Below are 26,197 nucleotides of genomic sequence, written 5' to 3' on the forward strand. Positions count from 1 at the left end.
AACGTGTGGTGTGGACCAGACTGCTCCCGGGGCTTCTTCCTCCGGGGGCTTGCGAGGATGGGGGAGCACGGGGGCTTTTCGGTCCCCCCTATAAGGAGGGGCCAAGTTCAGGGAGCGAACGCGGACCCCTCCCACCACCACCACTCAACCCTGTGCGCAACACCATCCTCCACCAAGAGCTCGCCCCGGCTCAGAGGGGCAGGACCAGATGGAAGCTGTGCAGGGCGCGCAGAGGTGAGGGGGATCCCACCGCCCGGCCGGCCTGTCCTGCGCCGCTGTCCTTGGCTGCTCTCGCCCGGCTGGGACGGCTGCGGCCAGGCTCGCTGGGGAGTTCAACGGCCACCAGGTGTGCCCTCTCCACCGGCCCAGGCCTCCTGGGGCGGGGCGTCCACTGCCTGGATCCCTCTCTGGAGTCCTGCCCCAGGACTGTCCTCTCCACCGGCTTCCACGGGAAGTCTGTCCGGTTGGGGTGGGGGGAGGCAAGGCGAGGCGGAGGACCCGCGGAGGACCGGACTCGTGGCTGGGGGCCCTGGTGGGGGCTGCTGGGGACCCGCGTGCCGCCAATCACCCAGACTCCTTGGCCCCACGGTCCCCGGGAGCGCAGGCTCTGTAGGCCAAGTCCGGCCAGAGAGAGCCGCCGCTCACGGTCTCGAGTGCCCTGGGAGGGGACCTCACGGGAGGACTCTGGTGCAGGTAAGAGCTCAAGTGCCCCCTTTTCCCCGCAGTTTCACTATTGAATTAAAGTAAAAAACCAAAAAACCTGAAGTAGCTTAGGTTTGCGGCTCACGTTTCAAACGTGAAAACACTATTTCCATAAAGGTGGTGCTCCCCAGGGAGGAAGCCGACTAGCTCAGGAGGAGGAACACAAGCGCCCATCTGTGTTCCTGGAGCTTCGGATAGTGAGATGGGGGAACGGGGGGGGGGGGGGGGGGGGAGATAGAGAGATGGGGGGGAGGGGGAGGGGACTGGAAAGCCAAAAATACCTGCGTTTTCCACCTCCCACTGTTCCCCATTACGTTAAAGACCCCCAACTCTCTCTCCCTTCTTCTCTTCCCATGCCACTGTGGGAAAATTCCCGTCTCCCCAAGGCCGCACCGGCCTCATCCACCCTGCATCCCCAGAGGGTCCCAACTAGACTAAGCAGCTCATTGAAAGAGGGAATGAGACTGAGAACACCACTCTCCAGCCTCAAAGGTGGCTTCTTCTCGGTCTCTTTGGTGGGGTTCTCACTTCGCAGAGAGCCCCAGGGCTCCTCCTTGGCCCTTTTCTCTGGCCTCTCAACACACACGTTCAGTCTAGGTGACCCCCTCCAGCCTCACACTTGCCCATGATGCAGCAGGGGGCGTGGCACTCCTCCCAGAGCCCCTTCACGAGAGTCAGGACCCGCACCCCTGCCCCCCGGCCCCCTCGCTGTGCCTCTCCACAGCGGTCCTGCCAGGGGTCCACAGGCCTTTTTCCAGAGAGCTGCCCTTGGCTGACCAAGCCTCTTGCCTGCGAAGGTCCACTCCACCCCTCTAAGGGGCGGTCAATGACTCAGTGATGGAGACCTTACAGGTGCCTGCTGAACGTACCCCCACAATTAACCACAGGCATTTGGGTCCCTGCTTCAGGCTCTGTTGAAGACCCGATCTGAGAAGCTTCTCAAGTTTTGGTCGCAGCCGGAGGCTCCCATCCCAGCCCCAGCTGCTCTGCACCAAACTCCTTACGGAGCCCACGCCCCGAACTTCCCCATATTCGGCCAATGGCAACGCCATCCTTCCCGGTGCTCTGGCCAAAGGCCTGGAGGCCACCGTCAGCCCCTCTTTCTCATGCTCCACATCCAATGGGTCACTTCTTAGGTCCCCATCGCGACCGCCCGGGTCCGAGCCCGCACTCCCTTCGGCCCGGCTCACGCTCAGGTTTTTCACAACGTGGCAGCTGGAGGGGTCCAGTCAGGGCGCTCTCCCAGCGGCTCCCACCTCAGCCGGAGTAGAAGCCTCTCGCTGGCCTAAGCCGTCTGTGCTCGACCCACCTCATGTACTAACACCTGTCAGACTTATCTCCTTCCGTTCTCCCCCTGCCCACTCCTCTCCTTGGCCTCCGTGGCCACAGGGAGCGTGTTCTCCCTGTAAAGCATTGCACATGCTGTTCCCTCTGCCTGGCATGCTTTTCCCTGAGACCCGCTTCCCCAAAGTCTGGCCGTGATGTCGCCTTCTCAGCGAGGCCTTCCCTGCCCATCCGATTTGAGACTCCAGGCCTCATCTCCAGGCCCCTTGCCCGCGCGCCTAATTTTTTTCCCATAGCAATTAACACTCTTGATAGTTTATACACATTTGTTCTTATTTATTTGTTGTCTGTCTCCCTTAGAGGACGTAGGCTCCGGAGGGCAGGGATTTTCTCCCCGTCATTCTGCATGGCGCTTCTAGTGCCCCCGTCAACGTCTAGCATGTAGTAGGTGCTCAATAAATATTTATTGAAAAAATGAATGAGACCAGACCCCCTCTGCTTTCTTCCATTTCCAACTCTGAGACTTGCAACTGACTATGGTGCCCAGGGATCGACCAACCATTGTAAGACTTTGGAGATGCAGAAGTGTGGGGCAAAAGCCACATTTCTGGAGCCTGCACTATCTACGCAGCTTCTCTTTCAGTGGGTGCCAGAAATGGTGCGGGTCAGACCACTTGTACGCTGTCACGGGGTCGGGGGGGGGGGAGGTGTGTGGAGAAGTTTGGCCCGTGTCTTCCACTGTCTTCCTGAATCAGGGCATGGGGATAATGGAGTCTAAAACCTGAAAGAGCGGAAAGCCCAAAATAGGTTTTCACAATTATCTAATTTGAGGAGTATTTTTCTTATTAAAAAAAAAAAAATTGTGATTTTCTGGGGGGAAAAAATGGAGGACCGTGCTTCCAACCAAAATAGTGCGAAAGGCGTGTGTGAAGGTGGGAGGCGCGTGGGGGGGCAGGTGTGCTCGCCCCTTATTAGACGTAGTGAGAGACGAGGCTTCCCTTTCACTTCGCAGAGCGAAGAGAAGGCTTTGAGGTATCGGCGACGTGGGCTACTGGGGAAAGGCAGACAGAATCTGTGTCCCCTGGACATCCAGGGGCTTCTCTTTGCTGTGGACTAGCCGGTCTCCTCCAGCTCCAAGAGGTCATCCACGTATTCCAGAACCTCTCCCTGTAAGAGACGACACGACACGTCTGTTAAGTGGGTTACCTGACTTTAGAAGTGCTGCTGAGCCACGACTGTTTCTAAGAGGCCCAGCCCCCAGACCGTGGGCTGGACGCTGCCAGCTGCCTGTGTGGGCTGGAGCAGCCCCTCCGCCTTGCCCTTGGGCCCAGAGGACCTGCCTTCTACCTGGGAGGGGACCTGGCTTCCACTCCTTGGGAACTTGGAGTCAAGGGCTCTGCAACCCCCACAGGTGGCCTGTGTGAGGGAGGGGGGCAGTCGAGCCAGCCTCTGAAAGACCCGTTCAGAGCCCCCCTTTCTGGGCATCCCCCTTCTTGGTAGTTACTCCACAGGAGCACCCTCTGCCTGCTCCCTTTCTACATTGACCAGCAGGTCATGAGCTTTTCAAGGACCAGGACCAGGACCCGGGTGACTTTCCTTCCCTAGAGCCTGGAATGGACATAGTCGGACACCTGCTACAGGAAGAGGGTATGTGTGCGTATCCCTGGTGTGGCTGAGGCGGTCACTCCGTTCACAGGACGGTCTCTTGGGTGTCGTGGGACCCGCCTGCCCACGGTCAGTAGCAGGAGCGCCCGCTCCCCCCTTCTGCAGTCAGCCTTAAGCCTCAATCGGATAGCCCAGCACACTTTCTCGTTTCCTCCCTGCATTGAATTCTCTCCCACGACACACCTGGGCCGCCAGCCGAGGACACCCATTTTCTTCAGCGCCAAGAACGAGCGAATCACCAAGCAGGCCGAGTCTTACTCCCACGAGGGCCAGCCCCCCCCCCCCCCCCCCCCCCCGGTGAGGGCCAGCTTGGCCTCCCTCACAGAGGTCACCATCCCAGGCCAAGAGCCTCTTTGCTCCGTTTGATACTTTACCACACTTCCCGTTATAACCTCTCAGCATCAGAGAATAATTGGGAAACCTCCCGAGCACGTGAGACACAAAAGGGGGTCTTATTATTTTCATCGAATATTTCTACCGTATCATGCCTGAGATTAGAAACTAAAGTGACAGAAGTGGAAGACGACCGATTGAACAAACGATGTTTGCTTCCGTTGCCTTCTGGGCCCCAAAAGGAAAACACAGTAGAGGGATTATATGTATGGCCATGACAGCTGTTCCCAGAGTTACCGTTTCTCGCGGTGTGGCTGCTGTGACATAGGGGTGTGGTATCATTTGCTCTTAGCTCACTAATAAGTACCCAAGGCAATACAGACGAAAGAAACACTACCCCCTCTGTGGCCTGTTACAGCGGAGGCCTTGCTCAGATCTTTCGGGTGCACCCGTCCCCCAGCTGCTGGGAGTGTTAGTTGCTGATGGCTTACAGCTGCCCCTTCTCTGGACAATTGACCTTGGCCAAAGGGAGCAGCCCTATGGGGGAGTTTGCACCCCAAGCCCTCCAGGCTGCCAACCACCAGGGAGAGGGTGATAAGGTGCGTACAAAATGCAGGAAGAGCTCTGTGGTACAGTTCGTGCTCCGGAGCTCCCACGGGATCAGGCTGAGCTTGACTCTGGCGGAGACCTCAGAGTTTCATGGCTCCTTCCCCTGCCCCTCACTTCTTTCCCTCCTGAGAGCACTCCCTCTCAGTAAATCACTCCTGCAAACTGTAATCTATTTCTTTTAGACCTTCCCGAAACAAATAACCATCAGATCCTGAAACTTGATGCATCCATTTCAGCCTGCTTTATAAGGTTTCTGAAACTATAATTAGCGTCTGCAAAATTCTTAACGAGTGTGCAAAACTTTCAGGAGCTCTTACAACACATTTCACGATAATAAAGGAGAAATCCCCTAATATCAGTAGCTGAATCATACTGACGTTTTGTCTCAATGTGGTATTTTGACCTTTGGAATCTTAAAGATTAAATTAATAATTTTATTGTATTGATTATACTTATTTCTTTGATACATAGAAATAACCCAATATGATTTGAAAATAAGCTGAAATATAATTTGATATATAGAAAAGAAAGTCACTTGCTCACGGTTCTAAAGCTTTGATTAAGAAGCTAAATGCTTCTAGGACCTTCGACAGACTTCTTTCTTTATCATGGCAGTGTCAGGTCCAAGAATCCTAGGAATTTTGAAGCCTAGAATAATTCTGGTGAGCAATGGATGATTACTAACCAGCTGTGTGACTTTGAGCAAGTTACTCAACCTTTCTGAATTTATTTCCTCATCTGTGATGTGAGAGAGCTTGAGTGAATATCGTAAAAGTTCTCCTGTTGTTCTAACACCTATAATTTTTCTAAATATATTGTTTCTGTACATCAAAAGCCCTCATTCATAGCCCTAGACCCAGGAATCCCACCCATGGGAATTTATCCTAAGGAAATGACCAGGAAAAAGGTAACCAATGTAGTCACAGCTGTGTTATTTGTGAAAGCAAAAAGTTGGAAGCAACCTAAAATGCTTATAAAAACAAAAAGCTCAACTTTAAAAATCCATACCATGGACCGTTAGTCACTAAAAAGTCATGTTTAAAATAAACATTAACTAACAAGGTTAACGAAAACCACACGATCATCTCAATGGATACAGAAGAAAGCAACCGACAAAATTCAACACCACTTCATGACAAAAACATTTGACAAACTAGGAGTAGAAGGGGGAACTTTCTCAACCTGACAAAGGGCACCTACCAAAAAACCCACAGTTAACAGCAGTCTTAATGCTAACACCAAATGTTTTCCTTCTAAAATTGGGAACAAAACAAGGATGTCCAATCTCTCTATTTCTATTTGACATTTTACTGGAGGTTTTAGTCAGGGCTATGAGCAAAGCAAAATAAATAAAAGTCATCCAGATTGGAAGAAAAGAAATAAAACCACTTCTATTCATAGATAACATGATCTTGTATATAGAGCCTCCTAAGCAAAACCACACATACACACAACTATTACAATAAACAACTTCAACAAATTTGCAGAATTATAATATCAATATACAAAAATCAACTGTATCTCTATCTACTAACAATGAACAACTGAAAACAAAAATAAGAAAAAATTCCATTAGCGAAATTTCATTTCTTAATGAAATGTAAGAAAGCATTATTGAAGGAAATTAAAGGGGACCTAAAGAAGTGGAAAGACATCCCATGTTAATGGATCAGAAAACTTAATACTGTCAAGACGTCAATACTATCCACAATCCCTATCAAAATAACCAGCATTCTTTACAGAGCTAAAACAAACAATCCTAAAATTTGTACGGAACCAGAAAAGACCCTGAATAGCCAAAGAAACCTGAAAAAGAAAACCAAAGCTGGAGGCATCACGATTCTGGACTTCAAGCTGTATTACAAAGCTGTAATCATCAAGACAGGATGGTACTGGCACAAAAACAGACACTCAGATCAATGGAACAGAAAAGAGAAATCAGAATTGGACCCACAAACGTATGGCCAACTAATCTTTGACAAAGCAGGAAAGAATATCCAATGGAATAAAGACAGTCTCTTCAGCAAGTGGTGCTGGGAAAACTGGACAGTGACATGCAGAAGAATGAACCTGGACCACTTTGTTACAGCATACACAAAAATAAACTCGAAATGGATGAAAGACCTCAATGTAAGACAGGAAGCCATCAAAATCCTAGAGGAGAAAACAGACAACAACCTCTTTGATCTCAGCCGCAGCAACTTCTTACTTGCCATATCTCAGGAGGCAAGGGAAACAAAAGCAAAAGTGAACTATTAGGACCTCATCAAGATAAAAAGCTTCTGCACAGTGAAGGAAACAATCAGCAAAAATAAAAGGCAACCGACAGAATGGGAGAAGATATTTGCAAACGACATATCAGATAAAGGGTTAGTATCCAAAATCCATAAAGAAGTTATCAAGCTCAACACCCAAAAAACAAATAATCCAGTGAAGAAATGGGCAAAAGACATGAATAGACGCTTCTCCGAAGAAGACATCCAGATGGCCAACTGACATATGAAAAAATGCTCAACATCACTCATCATCAGGGAAATACAAATCAAAACCACAATGAAATATCACCTCACACCTGTCAGAATGGCTAACATTAACAACTCAGGCAACAACAGATGTTGACAAAGATATGGAAAAAGAGGATGTCTTTTGCACGGCTGGTGGGAATGCAAATTGGTGCAGCCACTCTGGAAAACAGTATGGAGGTTCGTCAAAAAATTAAACATAGAGCTATCCTACGACCCAGCAATTGCACTACTAGGTATTTATCCAAGGGATACAGGCATGCTGTTTTGAAGGGGCACATGCACTCCCATGTTTATAGCAACGCTATCGACAGTAGCCAAAGTATGGAAAGAGCCCAAATGTCCATCGACGGATGAATGGATAAAGAAGATGTGGTATATACATTTTCAATGGAATATTACTTGGCAATCAAAAAGAATGAAATCTTGCCATTTGCAACAACGTGGATGGAACTAGAGTGTATTATGCTAAGCAAAATAAGTCAGAGAAAGACACATATCATATGACTTCCCTCATATGTGGAATTTAAGATATAAACAGATTAACTTAAGGGAGGGGAAGCAAAAATAATATAAAAACAGGGAGAGAGATAAACCATAAAAGATTCTTAAATACAGAGAACAAATTGAGGGTTGCTGGAGGGGTTTTGGGTGAGGGATGGGCTAAATGGGTGATGGGTATTAAAGAGGGCACTTGTTGGGATGGAGCACTGGGTGTTCTATGTAGAGGATGAATCACTAAATTCTACTCCTGAAATCAGTATTACACGATATGTAACCAACTTGGATTTAAATTTTAAAATAATAATAATTTTTAAAAAAAGATGTCAATACTATCCAAAGGATCTTCAGATTTAGCCCAATTCCTATAAAAAATCCCAGCTGCCCTTTAGAGAAATTGGCAAGCTGATCCTATAATTCATATGGAAATGCAAGGGACCTAAGAATAGCCAAAACAATCTAGAAGAATGAGATCAGAAGACTCACATTTTCAGTTTCACGACGGACTACAAAGCTACAGTGTTCAAGACAGTGTGGTACTGGCATAAGGACAGAAATCTGGATCAACGGATTAGAATTGAGAGCCCAGATATAAACCCTCAGATTTATGGTCAGTTGATTTCCAACAAGGGTACCAAGACACATCAATGGGAAGGAAAGTCTTTTCAACAAATGGTGCTGGGACAACTGGTTATCCGTATGTAAAAGAATGGAATTGTAGCCCTATCTCACATCATATGTAAAATTAACTCAAAATAGATTGTAGACCTAAAGTCTTAAAATTATAGAAATCTTAAAAAAAAAAATAGGAGTAAAATTTCATGATCTTGGATAAGTGATAGTTTCTTAGAGATTGATACCAAAAACACAAGCAAAAAAAGAAAAAACAGATACATGGGATCCCATCAAAATTTAAAACTTTTATGCCTTAAGATACCATTAAGAACACGAAAAGAAAACCCACAGAGAATATTGCAAGAGAATATTTGCATGCAATTCATGTGTCTGACAGAGGACTTATAACCAGAGTAGATAAAGAACTCTTATAATGCAACAATAAAAAGAAAAGTAACCCAATTAAAAAAAATGGGCAAAGAGTGCGAATAGACTGCACATCTCCCCAAAGAAGATACACAAATAGCCAGTAAGCATATGAGAGAATGCTCAACATCATTAGTCATTAGGGAAATGAACATCAAAACCTCAATGAGATGCTATTTCTTACCTGCCAGGATGGCTAATATAGAAAAGACAAACACCGAGAAGGGCTGACAAATATGTAGCCAGTTGGAAATTTTATACATTGCTGCTGGGAATGTAAAACGGTGCAGCCCCTTTGGAAAAGAGTCTGGGAGTTTCTCAACCAGGTAACCATAGAGTTACCATATTACCCAGCAATTCCCCTTCCACGTATGTACTTTTGTTATGTAAGAGAATTAACAACCTTTGTCCAAACGAAAACATGCCCACAAATGCTCATGGTGTCATTATTCAAAATAGCCCCAAAGTGGAAACAACCCAGTATAAACATCAACAGAGGAACAGGTAACCAAACAGTGGTATATCCACACAGTGGAATACTAGTCAGCAATAAAAATGGAAATTCACATGTAACATAATACATATTACAACATGTATTGTAATTGAAATACATAATGTTGTCTTGAAAACATTATGCTCAGTGAGAGAAGCTGGTCACAACAGACTACATGCCCTATGATTCCATTTATATGAACGTCCAGAACAGGCATATCCATAGACACAGAAAGTAAATTAGTGGTTGCCAGAGGCTGGGGGCAGAGATGGGGGGGCAGCGGGCAGAGGAGAAAGAATGGGGAATGAGACCACTAACAGGTTTGGGATTTCTTTTGGGGGTGATGAAAATGCTCTAAAATTTGATAGCAGTGATGGATGCACAACTTTGTGAGTATACAAAAACACACTGTATTTGTACTTTAAAAAGGATAATTTATGGTGTGCGAATAATATTTCAATAAAGCTGTTCTAGAAAAACATAACAAGGGAAGCTTCTCATATTACAGCGTTAAATGGAAAAGCCATGATGTCTATTACAATTGGGTTTGCGATGAATATATATTGGGAAATGGATAGAAAAAAGTGGAGGTATACATCTCAAAATGTCAGTAGTGGCTTCCATTAGGAATTCAACTCTCCCTTTTTTTCAATATGGTTTTCTCCACATTCCAAACAATAGCAGCCAACCCTGTTTGTATCAAGCCAGCACCCCTGCCTTTGCAGCATCCTTGTGACCTTATCTGAGGCTCTGCTTCTCAGACACATGCCACAACGATCACCTCCTGGTCTATAAATCACTTCCACATGCAGCATGGTATTTCATTTCCCCAGCCCTGTGAGGTCCCCATTATTCGTCCCATTTTATAAATGAAACAATGAAGCTCTGGGAATTCCAATGAATACCAGTGACAGGTCCACCCCGTGCAAATTTGTGCACCGAAAACAAATCCCATGGTATCTCACTTAGAGGTGCTCCACCAAAAACCAGGGCAGTGGAAACAGAAGATCCGGAGGGCCCGGGCGCCTGGGTGCAGCCTAGCAGCTCAGAGGTGAGGGGTCAGGCCAGGATACGCTCCAACAGCGCGCAAACCCCTAGGCTTAGGCCTTAGGAAGCATGTTCTGGTTTGTTTCAAATGCATCTCTCTAAATACCTCCCCTAAGGACTTTTCTGTGACTAGGCTGCCCCACCCCAAATGCTCCGAGAGCAGGAGAGCGGAGTCTTTCTCAAAAAGGAGTCAGCTGAAATCAGGAATTTCAAGCTGTCTCCGAGAACGATAAAATGCCACTCAGCAAGGACCTAATTAACAAAAAGAGAAAGAAAAAAAAGAGATAATAATAATATCACAGAGAAATCGGGATGAGTGTTTCCAAGGGTGTTCGGAGCACTGAGTAACTGAGAATCCACTGTGTTTTTATAAAGTTAAAACATGATGTCTGGATGACGTCTAGGATGGGGCCCTCCACACTCACCGTCAGGAAATGTGGGGCTGCAGCCTGGGTTTCCTAGAAAGCCGTCTTTCCCCTCCCCAGAGCTCTGACTTCCACTAAAACGCCCACAGAGACTGTATTCCTCCGGGTCCCCTTCTGTTTCAGGGACGACTAGGGCTTCTAGTGACTTCAGCAAAGATGTGAGTAATATTTTCTCCGAGCCAGACGTGTGCTAACCGTGCAAACTTACCTCATCGTCATCCATTATATTTTCCTTAGCAAAGTCATACAGCTCTTTCTGGAGCGTAGTTACATTGAAGAACTGAACTGCTTCCTGTTCAACACAAACACAGAACAGTTTTTACGACCAACCTTTGCATGTCAGAACCGGGAGGAGGGAGAAACAGTTTGGACTTCTTTCGGAGATAAAAATGTTTAAAATTGGAGAGTGGTCATGGTTGTGCCACTCCGTGAATGTGCTAGAAACCACTCAACTGTACATTTTATTTTGTTTTTTTTTAATTTTTTTTTTTTAACATTTATTTATTTTTGGGACAGAGAGAGACAGAGCATGAACGGGGGAGGGTCAGAGAGAGGGAGACACAGAATCCGAAACAGGCTCCAGGCTCTGAGCTGTCAGCCCAGAGCCCGACGCGGGGCTCAAACTCACGGACCGCAAGATCATGACCTGAGCCGAAGTCAGTCGCCCAACCGACTGAGCCACCCAGGCGCCCCTCAACTGTACATTTTAAAAGCATGAATTTTATTGCATATGAATCATATCTCAATTAAGAAAGAGTGGCCAGCCCCAAGTGAGTAAGAGAGGGGGAGAGAGAAAGAGAGAGAAAGCGTGCGGGTGTGTTGGCTGGGGAGCGAGGTACGAAGGAAAACGTATGGATGGCAGACAGGAGAGCACAAAAAAATCCCAATGAATGGGGCGCCTGGGTGGCGCAGTCGGTTAAGCGTCCGACTTCAGCCAGGTCATGATCTCGCGGTCCGTGAGTTCGAACCCCGCGTCGGGCTCTGGGCTGATGGCTCGGAGCCTGGAGCCTGTTTCCGATTCTGTGTCTCCCTCTCTCTCTGACCCTCCCCCGTTCATGCTCTGTCTCTCTCTGTCCCAAAAATAAATAAACGTTGGAAAAAGAAAAAAATAAAAAAAAAAAATCCCAATGAAAATACAAGTTAAGGGCAGAGGCCAATTTAAAAAGCTTTTTTACAAGTAATATAGGAGCGGGGCGCCTGGGTGGCTCAGTCAGTTAGACGTCCGACTTCGGCTCAGGTTGTGATCTCACAGTTTGTGAGTTTGAGCCACCCAGTCAGTGCAGGGCCTGCTTTGGATGCTCTGTCCTCCTCTCTCTCTGCCCCTCCCCTGCTCGCACACACGCACTCTCTCTCCCTCTTTCTCTCTCTCAAAAAAAAAAAAAAAAGAGTAGGATACAATCCTGGAGTCCTGGCAACACACGCCAAGCTGGGCCTGTCCATCAGGGGAATTAAATGATGCCTTGGAGGTGCAAAAAAGTAAGCAGGCGTAGGAATGTGACACGGAAAATGTTCACGAGGAAGACGAAGCAACGTGCACAAGAGCAGGTAACGCGTGACCCTGTTTCCATAAAATCAGACACACGTGCTGTGTACATGAGACGTATGTAGCGGTAAGGCAGGACGTAGGGAAAAGGCACGGGACTTTGAAAGAACTTCGCTTTCCGAGTAAAACATTTCCATAATGTTTGAAACTGGTAGTTTTTACTGATTTAGGAATCAGAATAGAGCGGTAACATGTTCAAGGACAAAACAACAACGACAACTAGAAAAACAACAGAAGAAAAGGAGTTCCCCTTCGTTTCTGCAATAACTCTTCGTCTTAAGAGGCGGAACAGTATCCTGAAAGTGAGAATGAAGAGGAGGCCAGGAAACGTGATGCCTGGCGCCCTGATACCTACTGGTCTGGGCTGGAAATGCTCGTCCGAGAGGCCCCACTTGTCCCTGTGGTACTGGTAATACACCAGGTTCTGCTGCATGACCTTGTCACTGTGGTCAAAGAGCAGGTAGCTGACCGCACAGGGGGCCGCGTTCTTCAGGTCGTTCACTGAGGCCGGGGAGAAAAGAGGAACAGGAAATCAGCAAACCCTGCCCTGAAATTCCCCTCACCAGCACAGCCGCCTAAAGGAAACGGCATGAGCCAGCCCCTTGTGCACATCCCCTCCTTGGGAAAGCCTGTGACGGACCAGAGTCACCCCTGGGCGGGCAGGTCACAGACCGGGTCTCCAGAGCAGCCTGGGGAGTGGTTTTCAAACACGGAGGTTCCTCGTTAGGCAGACGCCTCTGCAGAAGTGTCTGTTAGCCTGCACTTCGGGATCCACTGACCTGGGCTGGGAAGGCTGGGTTCCCAAGGCCTGGACTGTCCTCCTGGGCTGAGGGAGGTAGGGAGCACGTACCTGGGTCCCCTCCAGATGGCACCACCATCACCAGATCCAGGCAGCCCTCCTACAGCTAAACCAAAGCTAGGAAACCCAAAAGGCGGTGGGCCCTCTGGGCCGGAAAAGATGTGAAGTCACCTGGTATTGACATGTCCTGGAAACTGGGGTTCCCACCTCTAGCATCCCTCATTAGAGTTGCCCCACCTCCGATGGCACCTTCAGCATAGAGGATCTGCAGGGGCTGGGGTTTGTTTTGGGGGTGGGGGTGGGGGCAAAGGGAAAGAGGTGATAAGCCACAAGCCCCCGGGCATTTATCCTGACACACTGCACTCCAATTTACAACCCAGAACACTACCCTTGCTAAAAGCTCAGCTTGGCCAGAGTAACCAAAACTCGGGTATGAATAAATTGTGCCACCTAGTGGCTGTTTCCTGTGACAACAACCTTAAAACCTGTACTTAAGGGCACAGGCCATTCACCAGGTCTAGAAGGCTGGGAAAGGCACTTAGGTCAAGGCCTTTCAGGGCCGGGGTTCAAGTATAAATGACACCTGCCTTCAAAAAATTTAGTGTGGCAGATAGTGTAGAAAGAGTTCACAACAGGGCCGACTTTCAAGAAGCCAATTTCAAGAAGCAAACGTTAACTCATACTCTTTACCTATAAACCCGGAAAGCAAAGATTTTCTTTCGAAGCAGCAAGCAGATGTAAAGGTTTTGGTCTGCCAGTGTTCATAAGTCATTGCCACAGTTTCCGAGATGCGGGGTGATTTCCTGAGCACGTGAGAATTTCGAAGACCCATGAGCCGCCAGAGCCTGGATGTATCCGGAACACTCCTAAACTCCCAGTGTTCTGGCCCTGTGCATACAGCACCAAGCCGGGCTCAGAGGGCTCGGAGACCTGATCGATTCTTCCCTGGGTTTCAAAGTCCAACAGGGAGGTACCAACAGAGATTTTTGTGAAAATGAAATAAATACTAGCTTATTAAAACAACAACAACATCGGGGCGCCTGAGTGGCTCAGTCGGTGAAGCGTCCAACTTCAGCTCAGGTCACGATCTCGCGGTCCGTGAGTTCGAGCCCCGCGTAGGGCTCTGGGCTGATGGCTCAGAGCCTGGATCCTGCTTCCGATTCTGTGTCTCCCTCTGTCTCTGCCCCTCCCCAGCTTATACTCTGTCTTTCTCTCTGTCTCAAAAATAAATAAACATTAAAAATAAATAAATAAATGGGGTGCCCGGATGGCTCAGGCTCAGTCAGTTGAGTGTCCGACTTCAGCTCAGGTCATGATCTCACAGCTTGTGGGTTCGAACCCCACGTCCAGCTCTGTGCTGATAGCTCGGAGCCTGGAGCCCGCTTCAGATTCTGTGTCCCCCTCTCTCTGCCCCTCCCACTCTCACGCTCTGTCTCTCTCTCGAAAATAAATAAACATTAAAAAAAATTTTTTAAACACAAAACTTCATCCCTGCCCTCTGTGCAAGGGGAAGGACACCTGATGAAGCCACACCTCACCCTCCTCTTGACCTGCGATGTCCCAAGCAAGGGACATTTCGGGACACTTCACTGCATCCTTAGGTGAGGTTCAGGCTGTCGTAATGGCAGGGTCACTGCCGGAAGGGGCCATTTCTCTTCCTCACAGAGCTCTGGTGCAAATGACTGCTACGCAGCCTTCCCAGGGACAATCCTGATTACCAAAATTAAAAATGTAAATATATATATGTATACACTCACATATGCACACATAGAAGAAAAATCTTTTTTTTTTTTTTTTGGTCCCTTTTTTTTTTTTAATTTTATTTATTTATTTTTTTAATTTTTTTTTTCAACATTTATTTATTTTTGGGACAGAGAGAGACAGAGCATGAACGGGGGAGGGGCAGAGAGAGAGGGAGACACAGAATTGGAAACAGGCTCCAGGCTCCGAGCCATCAGCCCAGAGCCCGACGCGGGGCTCGAACTCACGGACCGCGAGATCGTGACCTGAGCTGAAGACGGACGCTCAACCGACTGAGCCACCCAGGCGCCCCTTTTGGTCCCTTTTTTAACCTTCAGCAGGCAAAGCTTTCAGAGTACCCTCAAGAGGACAGGAGGTGGGTTAAAACGGCAGGTGGCCGTGGCAGGACAGCCACTCAACAAAGCACGTTGACAGAGGTTTGTCACACGCCCGTGTACGAATACCCCAAGCATTCCACACCTGTCAACCCACTGGCCCCTCATGGCAACCTCAGGAGGTTAATACGATGATCTCTGACTTACAGATGAGGACCCGAGGCACAGAGAAATTAGTAAGTGACGCAGCTGACATGCGCCCTGAATCACCAGGCCTTGCCACCTTTTTGTGCGAGGCCCAGCACTGGGGCTGTCGACGTGACCTTGACAACTCCTCTCAACAACCACAGGTAAGGGTTCTTAACCCTATTTTTTACAGATGGGGAAGCTGAGTCTTAGCAGGGCTGAGCACCTTGCCCAAGCTCTCATGGAAGATAATTACTTACATTTATAATAAGCAAACTGCAAATAATGATACATGGTGGCCACAAACTTCTCCACGGGATAGCCTCCTACAACGGGGGTGAGGTTCTTTTCACACTGCATTTTGCATTCCAGGACTTCTACATAATGATCTGAAAGAATGCACACAGATTTTCAGAGCAGTACGTTCATTCGTTCCTTTTTCTTTTCTTTTTTTCACTTTTTTAGTTTTTAAGTAATCTCTATACCCAGCGTGGGACTCGAACTCACCACCCTGAGATCAAGAGTCACATGCTCCCCCAACAGAGCCAACCAGGCACCCCTGCATTCATTAGTTTCTTAAAACTACTTCTGCCCCCCTCTCCTCGTAATCCCGGTGAAAGGTAAAGATAATCAAGGTAAAATAGTTCAACAACAGTTATGATAAATGGGCTGAAATCCTTAATATACAAAGTTCCTCAAAGTCAGTAAGAAAAAGACAAACACCCAATATAAAAATGGCCAAAGGAGGCTCACAGAAAAGAAATTGTAAAAATGGCTAATAAACATTGGGAAAATATGTTAAACTTCATTTGTAATTAAGAAACACAATCCAGGGGCTCCTGGGTGGCTCAGCCGGTTAAGCATCCGACTTCGGCTCAGGTCATGATCTCGCGGTCGGTGAGTTCGAGCCCCGCATCGGGCTCTGGGCTGATGGCTCAGAGCCTGGAGCCTGCTTCCGATTCTGTGTCTCCCTCTTTCTCTGCCCCTCCCCCGTTCATGCTCTGTCTCTCTCTCTCTGTCTCAAAAATAAATAAACGTTAAAAAAAAATTTTTTTTTTAAAAGAAACACAATCCAGGGGCACCTGAGTGGCTCAGTCGGTTAAGCTTCTGACTCTTGATTTTTGGCTTGGGCCAAAAATCTCACGGTCGGTAGGACTGAGCCCCGAGTCAGGCTCTGTGCTGAGCAGGGAGCCTGCTTGGGATTCTCTCTCCCTCCCTCTCTCTCTGCCCCTTCCCCACCCACACACAATCCCACCTAAAATATCTTAAAGCGTTAAACTGGCAAATAAAAATTTGCTTAACTGAAGTATGGTGGACACACATATTACATCAGTTTCACGTGTACCACATGGTCACTCCACACGTCTGCAAGTTAAATTGGCAACATTTTAAAAATTTGATAACACTCAGCATTAGAGGGAAAATGGTGAAACTTACAGTCTCATATTCCCTTGATAGAAGCAAAACAGAAACACACTTTTTGGAGACAAATTCGGCAAAACGTATCAAAGTTAAAATACACAAATTCTCAGACCCAGCAGTCTACCTCTAGGAAATTTTCCTTAGACACAGGCACACCCAGGCACTGTTTGTAACAGCAAACAGACAACCTAAATGCCAATCAACAGGCTAGTGACTACTCAACTCTGATACATACAAACAATGGAATCTACACAGCCTTTAAAAGAGAAGAGGTAGACCTAAATATAACAACAGAGCGAGATGTCAAAGACTACATTTCCCAGCCTCCCTTGCAGTTAGGGTGGGGCCCTATGGGTAATTGGGCCAATGAAACGTGGAGAGCAACAACTAATGCGTGCCACTTCTGGGACTGGTCCCTGAAGTCTCCCACATGATCCTTGGTCCTCTCCCTTTGCGCAGTTAGAAGCAGAAGACTCCAGGATGACGGTACATGTTTTGTATTCCTTTGGTAGGAATACAAAAATGGTACCTTAACGTACTAAATAATTTACAGAGACATTTACTCTTTGAACTGTCTATCCCACTTGTGTTGACTTTGAAAACATACCCCTACACTTAGCAAAAACAAACAAACCAACCCTAAAGTTCCCCCTTTGCAATATTTCATGTAATAGCAAAAGATTGGGCCAAACCAAATGTCCATCAGGTAACTGAATAAACTGGGGCATATTATTCCCACCACCCCTCGAGGTGTCGAGTCAGTCATAAAAAGAATGACTATCTCCACGTGCTAGGTAAGGTATATTGCTAAGTAGAAAAAACCAAGAACAGAGCAGTGTATAAAGTATGGTACCTATTCGGTATGAGAGAAGTAAACATAAAAATACAGAAAAAAAAATATATATGTCTATTTTCCTTTATAGAGAAAAAAGAATCAGGCAAGAGTCTTCAATACATGCTAAATCAGTATATGTGTGGTAGTGGGGGGAGGGGTGGAGACAGTTTAACGGACAACAAATTGTCCGAATCTTGAAGTATCTCTTCGCAAATTACTTATTAGTATCAAAAGGAAAAACAGTATCATAGAGAGACTGGAAACTGGAAAGTACCTTAACCAGTGCTTCAAAATTAGTGTCACCAGTAAGGGGCAAAAAGATACCACGTACATCTGGATGTGATACCCTGAGAAGCATACTTCCGTAACGTTCCAGCCCAAAGTGCGCAACCTGAATGTAATTGTGAGGACACACAACAGAAACTCAAACTGAGGAATAGTCTATAAAGTGAGTGGCTTATAGTCCTAAAAAATATCAATAGCATAGGGGTGCCCGGGTGGCTCAGTGGGTTAAGCTTCCGACTTAGGCTCAAGTCACGATCTTGTGGTTTGTGGGTTCGAGCCCCGCATCGGGCTCTGTGCTGACGGCTCGGAGCCTGGAGCCTGTTTCAGATTCTGTGTCTCCCTCTCTCTCTGGCCCTCCCCATTCATGCTCCGTCTCTTTCTCCTTTTCTCTCTCTCTCTCAAAAATAAATAAGTAAACGTTAAATAAATAAACCTAAAAGATGAGCAATTTGTTACGATATTTTTGGAACTCGAGTGTGTTATGCTAAGTAAAATAAGCCAGTCCCAAAAGGACAAATACGAATTCTACTCATCCGAGGTACCTAGGGTAGCCAAATTCGTGGAGACAGAAAGTAGACGGTGGTGCCAGGGGCCGTGGTGGGAAGAGGGCGGAGCTGGGTTCACTGGGCACAGAACTTCCGTTTGAGAAGATGAAACCGCGGGAGGTGGCGGTGGCTGTACCACAAGGGACTGCACGCTCAGAGACGGCGAACACGGCAATGCTTTATATCACGTGGGTCGGGAGTTGCTCTCGGGCCCGGTTTTATTTTTCCGAAAGCCTGTGGGGAATCTGTGACGGGGCAGGGCTGATCTGGCCGACCCCCTTTCCAGGCCTGTGCTTGGACACTGTACTCAGTTATTTTTCCAGAAGCCCCTGGAAAGGCAAAGGCTGGTCTGCGTGGGTTACATATTACCTCCCCAGCTACCCAGTCAGAGGGACGCTCAAACGTCCCCCAGAGGCCACTGCAGGCACCAGGAAGGCACGCAGATGCCACACGAGGCTGTCCCGTTGGTCCCTGGTCCAAACCAAAACGCCACCAACCTGCTATGGAAAGATAGAAGTCCTTGAAGTCCTTGATCTCCCTGGAGCCCTCACAGGCTGCCAGACACTCGTAAAAGGCTTTGAAGAAATCGGGAAGGGCCAGCTCCATGTCTGTGACGGACGTCCTCCAGTTCTCGCCATTGTAGGCCCGCACGGCTCGGACGAACAGGCTCTGGAAGGCACGGGGGGGGGGGGGGGGGGGGGGGGGGCGGGGAGCTTGCAGGCCTGAAGGAGGCAGACCAGCACGGAGTTCTCTCCTCAGTGCCCAGAAAACCACGCCGACCCTTAATCACACATAAGCCAACCGGGAACTGACTTCTATCTGGCTTTTTCTGTCCTGTGTACAATGGTACCTTCTCATCTAATTCAAAAGTAGGAGGGGCAGGGTCATACAACCAAATTCAGATCAAGAAGAAAGGAAAAACTTACAGTGACAGAAATCAGAGCAGTGCCACCCCCGGCTCCGCCCCCCCCCCACCCCCCCACCCCCCCACCGCCACGATCAGGGGTTGGGACAAAGGCTTGACTGGAAAGGGGCCTGACGGAGCATTTTAGAGGAGAGGAAACTATTCTATAATGTGATTATGGTGGTGCTTACACAATTGCACACCTTCCCCCCAAATCATTGAATTCTACACTTAAAATTGGTGAATACATTTCAAGCAAGCTATCCCTCAGTAAAGCTGATTTTTAAAACTGAACCGAAGAAAACACATAAGCTCGGCAGCAGGTGGCAGGCCCCCTCCCCCAACGGCTACGTATAAAATAGGAAAGCCACTACACTAGCTGCTGGGGACGGTGGCCACCTGCCTGGCAGCGGAAAAGTCAAGGCATTTCTGCTCATCGTCGGCTGGACCAGACAGAGAGAAATAACGGGGGCCGGGGAAGCTGCCTGGTCTCAGAAGAAATGAGCAGAGATCTGGGATGCATACACGACCCTGCCAGTGTGGATGGTGCAGGACGGGCCGGGACGTAAGCAGGGAATGCTCCCCTCGGGGTCCTCTTCCAGCTGCTCCAGAACGGGGGTATCCAAGGGCCACCCCTCAGACCTGAGCTTCTCGCCAAGCTTCAGGTGTCAGCTCGCGCGGCAAGACCTCCCTAAACCTCCCGGGCAGGCAGCATCCCCTGCAAACGAGGCCGGCAGAGAACTGAAGGCGCCTTGCCCGGGGACGCGAGCAGCAACCCCAGGCAGCCGGCTCTGCAGGGGCAGCAGGGCCGGGGCGACAAGAAGAAAGCCACATGTGGAGAGGGGCCCCTGGGCACACAGGAGGGCAGCCCCACCACAGCCGGCAGGACTTGGAAGAGGGAAAGAAGGCTCTAGCCAAGCTGCAGTTACGCGCAGTGCACCGACCACGTGCGCTCCGCTTTGCTCCCCGAGCCCCACGACGGCCACCGTGGCGAAGAGGATTAAAAGGCATAAACCCTTTGCACAGGAGAATGAAAAAGGGGCGAGCGGCAGATAAGACACTCCAGCGACTTTTGGAAGGACAGAAAGCCAAATTATCGCAGAGGAGGGTCTCGGGGGGAAGTGACCCCCACACACCACACACTCCACTACGCCGCACGCCTGTCGGATTTGCAGGCGCTGGCGAGCACGGAGACTGGCGCCAGGCGCGGAGCAGAAAGCAGGACTGAAAGTCTGAACGGGGCTTTTGGAGCCCTAGGTTTCCTCTCACACCCACCTACGTGCCCAAGAGATCCCACCTCCCAAAGCTGCTCCTTACCAGAGACCAGTGATTCCTTTTCTAGAGACCCCATCCATAAAGGCTGGAGGGTCAGGGACCAGGCATAGGAGGGCGGGGGTGGAGGCATGGGGCGGAGAGCCAGGAAGCGGGTGAGGTCTCCGAACCAGCCGCGGCGACCCCATCCCTCTCCCCAGACCGGCTCTCGGACACCAGCGGACGAGCATGAGCCGCCACCAGGCCTGCAAAAGGCTGGAGGATTCTTCCCTGGAAAACTGAAGGGCCCCCAGAATAGAGACTTGGAGGGTCCCCACCAGTGAAAAAGTGAGCTTGCAGTCTGGTCACACTACAGGAAACCCTGGGCCTTGGTTGGAACCTACCAGCTGCCCATGGACCCCTTCAACACATCCCTCTGTTTTCAACCCGGCCCTGCCCTCCCTTAGGACCCATGCCCCCTGCGCCCACATTCGACAGGTCCAGACAACAGCAAGTGCTCACAGGGGTTAGGTTCTTCCCCATTCCCTCTCATCAGACTCCCCCCTGCAGAGGCAGAGATTCCAGTAGTCTCTAATCTGTCAAGTCAGTCCTCCACGCTCCCCGATTCCCTCTCCACCTCAGTACATATGGTGTGTGTGTGTGTGTGTGTGAGTGTGTGTGTGTGTGTGTGTGTGTGTGTGTGAAAAGATATGTCTTCTAGTCTCATCAGAAACTGTGTGTTCATTCCTCTATCTTAAAAACCAAACGATCAAATGACCTTATTTCTAAAATACAGCATTTAAAGGAAAGATGGCTTCAGGTGCCTCACAGAATGTAAAACCTCACTCTTAAGTGGGTCACCGTTGTGCGAAACAGTCCATCGTTCTTGTTGCCCTAATATTCATCAGTGTCATCAAAAATCCTAGAGGCCCTTAGACGTCAACAGCTGTTCATCCAGACCTCCTCCCTCAGCCACTCACGCTGCTGCTGTCGGCTGTGTGAAAACCCACTTATACCTCATATGACTTGGTTTCCAAGTCCTTAATGTAGTCCTCGGCATCAGGCAAGCTCTTGTAATACGCCATGTTTCTCTTCATCATTTCGTCATCGGGATGCTTCAGTAGAAAGGTGTGAGCGGCGGCAATGGCCTTTGGGAGATTATTTGCCTAAGTACAGCGAAGAGACGTGACATCTACTCAATGGAAGATGAACAGTGATTTTTGCAAAACAAGAACGTTCAGTCCTGCAAGTAACTCTGTGTTTCAACACAGGGCTTCCAGCCGGGGGTTCATTGACTTCCATGGCCCATGAAACCTGCACTCTCTTGCTCTCCTGCTTCCAATGGGGGTCACCAGTGAGGAGCCCCAGTGGGAGCCCGAAGGAAGGCAAAAGGGTGAGGTTGGATTATTTAGCCTCCTGGCTCCCTCCCTTCTGTCACCTTGGGCTGCTAGTGCCCCTTAACTGAAGGCCACAGCTCCTCTCAAGGCGGCCCTCTCCAGACAGTCTCCCTCCTTCCTGCGTCCTGGAACTGTCCTCACCCTCGCCCTTTTTGGCCAAGGGGTGCTCACACTTACCATCACTAGCCTTTGTAAATAACCACCCTCAAACGTTCCTCCAACTACCCAGTATGACTACGCCACGCCTTCTGGAAAAATACATTAGTATTTTCCAAGATACGTGTATGTTCCTAAATATATTAATATTTTCCCACATGTCTGGCAGAACCTCCTGCTCACCATTCTCGATGACCCCCATCACCGTTCCCTTATCCATTCACTGGGCAAACATTCGCTGAGAGCCTCCTGCCTGCCAGCCGCTGCTCTAGGAAGTGGGTCTGTAACAACGAGCAAAACAGGAAAAGAAAACGCCTGCCGCCATGTACCGTAGCCTCAAGCATGCTTCCCGATCTCCTGGCAACATCCATTAAGGTGTGTGGCCCAGGAGCTTCAGGCAGGGCACCCTCGTGGACAGTGACCAGGAAGGCAGAAGTCCTCGGGGAGGAAGCGTGTGTTGGGGTGTGGGCTCCAGCAGGCGGGAGGGCAAGGATGCGGACGCCCCCCTGGGCGGACACGCGACCCGCAAGCAGAGGGCCCCCACGCTGTCGTGTTGTCCCTGGCCGTCCCCGGGAATCATGGCACAACCTCGCTGTGGGGAAGCGGAGGCACCCACACATGTGCACGGAGCCTCCTTCAGCCAATCCAGAGGGCCGCTCAGAGGTGGGAGTGAGGTTTGCAGACAGAAAACAAAGGGACACTTGGCACATCCTGGAATTCTGTGCATCAAAGGGTAGCATATATCCGTACGAAAGTGCCCCAGGATTGGCACCAAGTCATTTGGAGACGAGGCGGCAGCTGGGCCGGAGAAGTAACGAGGGCAGACTCCCGGATGTCAGCGCTGGCATTTCGGAAATGCCCGTGAGTGGCCCGTGTGGGAATGCCCTTGCAGGAGCTCTACAGAAGGCCTTAGGCTCCGGTCCGGAAACAGGCAGGCCCGCGGGAAGGGAGGAGGTATGAATGCAGCCCTTTACAGCATTTGCCAATGAAACGAGACTCTCGATTTCTCAGAAGGGCACTTAGAAAAAAGGGCACAGAATGGGATCTTCAAGGCCGCTAACTTAGGATCTGAGTTTTATGGAAGCCCTTCCTGGAGAGGAAAGGGTGGTGTATTCACTTCAGGTCGGGCTCTGCCCGCTGAAACGTGGAGCCGCATCTTGGCAGCTGAACCTCGCACAGAAACCCAGGCAGGTTCTGGAGAAGGGGAAAGGAGCACTACCCTCCCGTGAGCTCCTGAGAAACAGCCACCTGCACGGGAGGACCCCAGCTACCTCCCTACGAGCCACTCCTCAATGTGGTGACAGGGGGTGGGGGCGTGGGGAGAGAGTCCTGGTCCAGGCAAAGGGTGGGCCAGGAGTGCCTGGGACGGGGCCCGCTCTACCTGCTCAGACCTCAACAGTCATTCGGGATTCGATCAAGTGCGGGGGCCCACTTTTTGCTCAGCCTGTGGGGACGGTGAGCATTTCGTGGAAATGCGGCCATGGAGAGAACCCACGGCTGGGGACGTGGACCTAAGATAGGCGATGACCTAAAACCTACGTGGGCTTGCGGGCCATACCAGGAGCCCCTTCCTACAAAAGCACACATCCATACCTCTTTGCCCCACTCTGACAGGCCAGCCCCACCATCCCCATCTGTGTGTTCAACTCAGGCATTTGTCCTTAATCACTGAAACAGAGGCCTGCAAATCAGAGTGGCCCGATAACACCTGCTCAAGTCCTCCCACAGCAGGCGGCACTCAGAACCAGCCTCGGGTTTCAGGTGCCAGGCCGGATGTATGGGCCTGGCACACGGTCATTTGGTCCCCACCCATTTGGTCTGAAAATAGAAACATCGCTAAGGAAAAAAATAAAGCATGCAGTAACACCACCTAAAATCACTTCTTCAGTGATTTTCAGTCGAAGCAACTAAGTGAAGATTCTGGCTTACTCACAAAACTCTGAACCTTTTCCTGTCCCATAAGAGATCTCAAAATACCAACACAGATGCTATTTTACTGACTTTTAAGTAAAGGGTTTTGAAGAGTAGCTGTGACCATCCCGACCTTTGAAGACGCCATGCCGAAGGAGAAAACCTTTGCCTTCCGGTCACATTAAGGAAAATCCTCTTTCCCTCCTCCCTATGTATACCTTTTGTTTCAAATTCATCTGTATAGAAAAGAAATCAGCTTCTACTGTTCTCCAGTTTTAAAAATAAAACATTTCCCCCTTGACTATATGACTCAAATTTGGTTCAGACAGTAATCTGGCAAAAGCTATACAAAAAAGAGAAAATTAAATGAGTCACTTTTAGCTTAAAAATAGGGATGGTGTGAGCCAGCCATCATTTTTCTGCGTCCTGGAACTTTATCCCCTGGTCTTATTTTAAAGCTTTTTTTTTTTTTATTGCCAGAACAAACATTCACAAAATCGAGACCTCGCACAAAAATGTAAGCATAGAAATAACTCAGGTGTTCACCCATTTAGGGTTTCACACTATTTTATTACTCTTATGAGCACAGCGTAACATGGATTTGTTTCAGAAATACGAAAAACAGACCCTGCAGTGCAAAGACTCAAAGCAAAGACAAAAGCAAACAACTTCTACCTCCAGAGTCTGGAAAATGCCATGAATCTAGTTTGGTAGTCGTTAAAACAAATGCATAAACGCAATATACTCCTTTGAAAAGCGTTTCCAATTAGGTAAAGCAGAAACTGGGCTTTAGGAGGGCTTCCTTGGCAAAATCTGGTAAAGACCTGCCAAGTTAAAGTCACTTTGTCCAGTAACAGGCAATTGAGCCCATCCTTAGAACTTGTGGGTCCCCTGAGAAAGACCTCAGAGGGTCAAGAATTGCAATTTGTGGCTATTTTTAGCCAACAATCACAGGATTTAAGCAGCCGCAAAGGAGGAAGTCAACCGCGTTAAATTCTAGACGAAAAAGAGCGGAGAGGACCAACCCGGATGAACCACAGTGCCCCGTTCTGCTACTCCAGGCAGGCGTGCGTGCTCCCAAGGAGACTCTGCCCCGGCCTGGCCTCAGTTTCCTTCTCTTTTAGAGAGAGACTAGGCGGCAGCTCAGGTCCTCTTCCCCTCAATTACTGAAAGCCGCCACTGGAGACAAAAAGGGGTTTTCATGGAACACACAGAAAAGGAGAGTCTGTCAAATACCCGGTAACATTCATCAGGCACTGCTGCGTGGCAGACACTGCGCTAGACGCTCTGTGTACGAATTCTCTGCCTCAGAACAACGCTTCCAGAAAAGCATTTGCACCTCTATTTAAGACGAAGAAGGGGAACAGAAGTTGGAGGCTTCTGCTTTCGCAGGGCTGGGTGGGAGCAGGCCGGGTCAAGGAAAGGCGGGGCCGCCCAGACGGAGGGTCTGGGCCTGGGGATGGGGCGGGGCCCGGGCCTGGGGACGGGGCCCGGACCTGGGGATGGGGCGGGGCCCGGGCCTGGGGGAGGGGCCCGGGCCCGGGGATGGGGCGGGACCTGGGCCCAGGAGTGGGGCGGGGCCCGGGCCTGGGGACGGGGCGGGGCCCAGACCTGGAGATGGGGCGGGGCCCGGACCCGGGGATGGGGCGGGGCCCGGGCCTGGGGGCGGGGCCCGGGCCTGGGGGCGGGGCTCGGGAGGCGGGGCGGGCCGACTTGCCTTGAAGTAGGCGAACTGCAGGAACTTGTACGGCTCCCGGCGCTGGAAGTCGGCCAGCACTTCGCGGCTGGGCTGCGACTGGCGGAAGGCTGGCAGGCCCTGCTTGCAGCGCTTGAGGCAGTGCGCGCGGCGCAGCAGGCCCCCGAAGAGGCGCAGCTCGGGGTAGCGGGCGAGGCCGGCGGCCGACTCGGGCTGGGGCACGGCGCTGCAGTTGCGGTGGCAGAAGGCCTCGCTGTCGCGCAGCAGGCGGTGCAGCCGCAGGCTGATCTCCAGGTAGCCCACGCTCTCCGCCCAGTGCTCGCCGCTGTACTGGTCCAGCGCGTGCCGGTAGGCCGACTCGAGCGGCATCAGCTCGTCCCGCGGGAAGCTGCGGAAGCTGTAGCGCTCGTACTGGGCGCGCCCGCAGCGCAGCGCACAGACTGCGCACAGCAGCGCCAGCAGCGCCGCGGCCGCCCCGCGTCCCGGCTCCATCGCGCCCGGCGGAAGGAAGGAAGGAAGGAAGGAAGGGGACGAGAAGGCAAGGAAGGCGGAGGACTGCGCAACGCGGCG

General features: G+C 49.8%; 1 protein-coding gene across 2 annotated transcripts; it reads right to left on the reverse strand.

Annotated features, from left to right (window-relative positions):
- Nucleotides 1-2,298: 2,298 nt before the first annotated feature.
- Nucleotides 2,299-26,197, reverse strand: CRTAP (cartilage associated protein). Of its 2 annotated transcripts, XM_047875358.1 has the most exons (8): nt 25,649-26,197; nt 21,484-21,633; nt 18,810-18,981; nt 15,486-15,614; nt 13,655-13,852; nt 12,521-12,666; nt 10,831-10,914; nt 2,299-3,153 (listed from the first exon to the last, which is right to left on the reverse strand). In XM_047875358.1, exons 1-8 carry the CDS (start codon nt 26,117-26,119, stop codon nt 3,100-3,102), a joined length of 1,404 nt encoding a protein of 467 aa, XP_047731314.1. In that variant the 5' UTR covers nt 26,120-26,197; the 3' UTR covers nt 2,299-3,099. The 2 variants fall into 2 exon arrangements, with proteins under 2 accessions (XP_047731314.1, XP_047731313.1); XM_047875357.1 differs by lacking the exon at nt 13,655-13,852 and having other exon boundaries at nt 25,649-26,191.

Source organism: Prionailurus viverrinus, chromosome C2, assembly GCF_022837055.1.
Source record: "Prionailurus viverrinus isolate Anna chromosome C2, UM_Priviv_1.0, whole genome shotgun sequence".
NCBI lineage: Eukaryota > Metazoa > Chordata > Mammalia > Carnivora > Felidae > Prionailurus > Prionailurus viverrinus.

Coding starts and splice junctions, on each gene's coding strand:
- CRTAP (XM_047875358.1), bottom strand. CDS start 26,119: ATGGAGCCGGGACGCGGGGCGGCCGCGGCGCTGCTGGCGCTGCTGTGC. Junction 13,853..15,485: donor GCAGTTTGCTTATTATAAAT/GTAAGTAATTAT, acceptor CTGTATGCACAG/GGCCAGAACACTGGGAGTTT. Junction 3,154..10,830: donor ATATAATGGATGACGATGAG/GTAAGTTTGCAC, acceptor CGTCTCTTACAG/GGAGAGGTTCTGGAATACGT.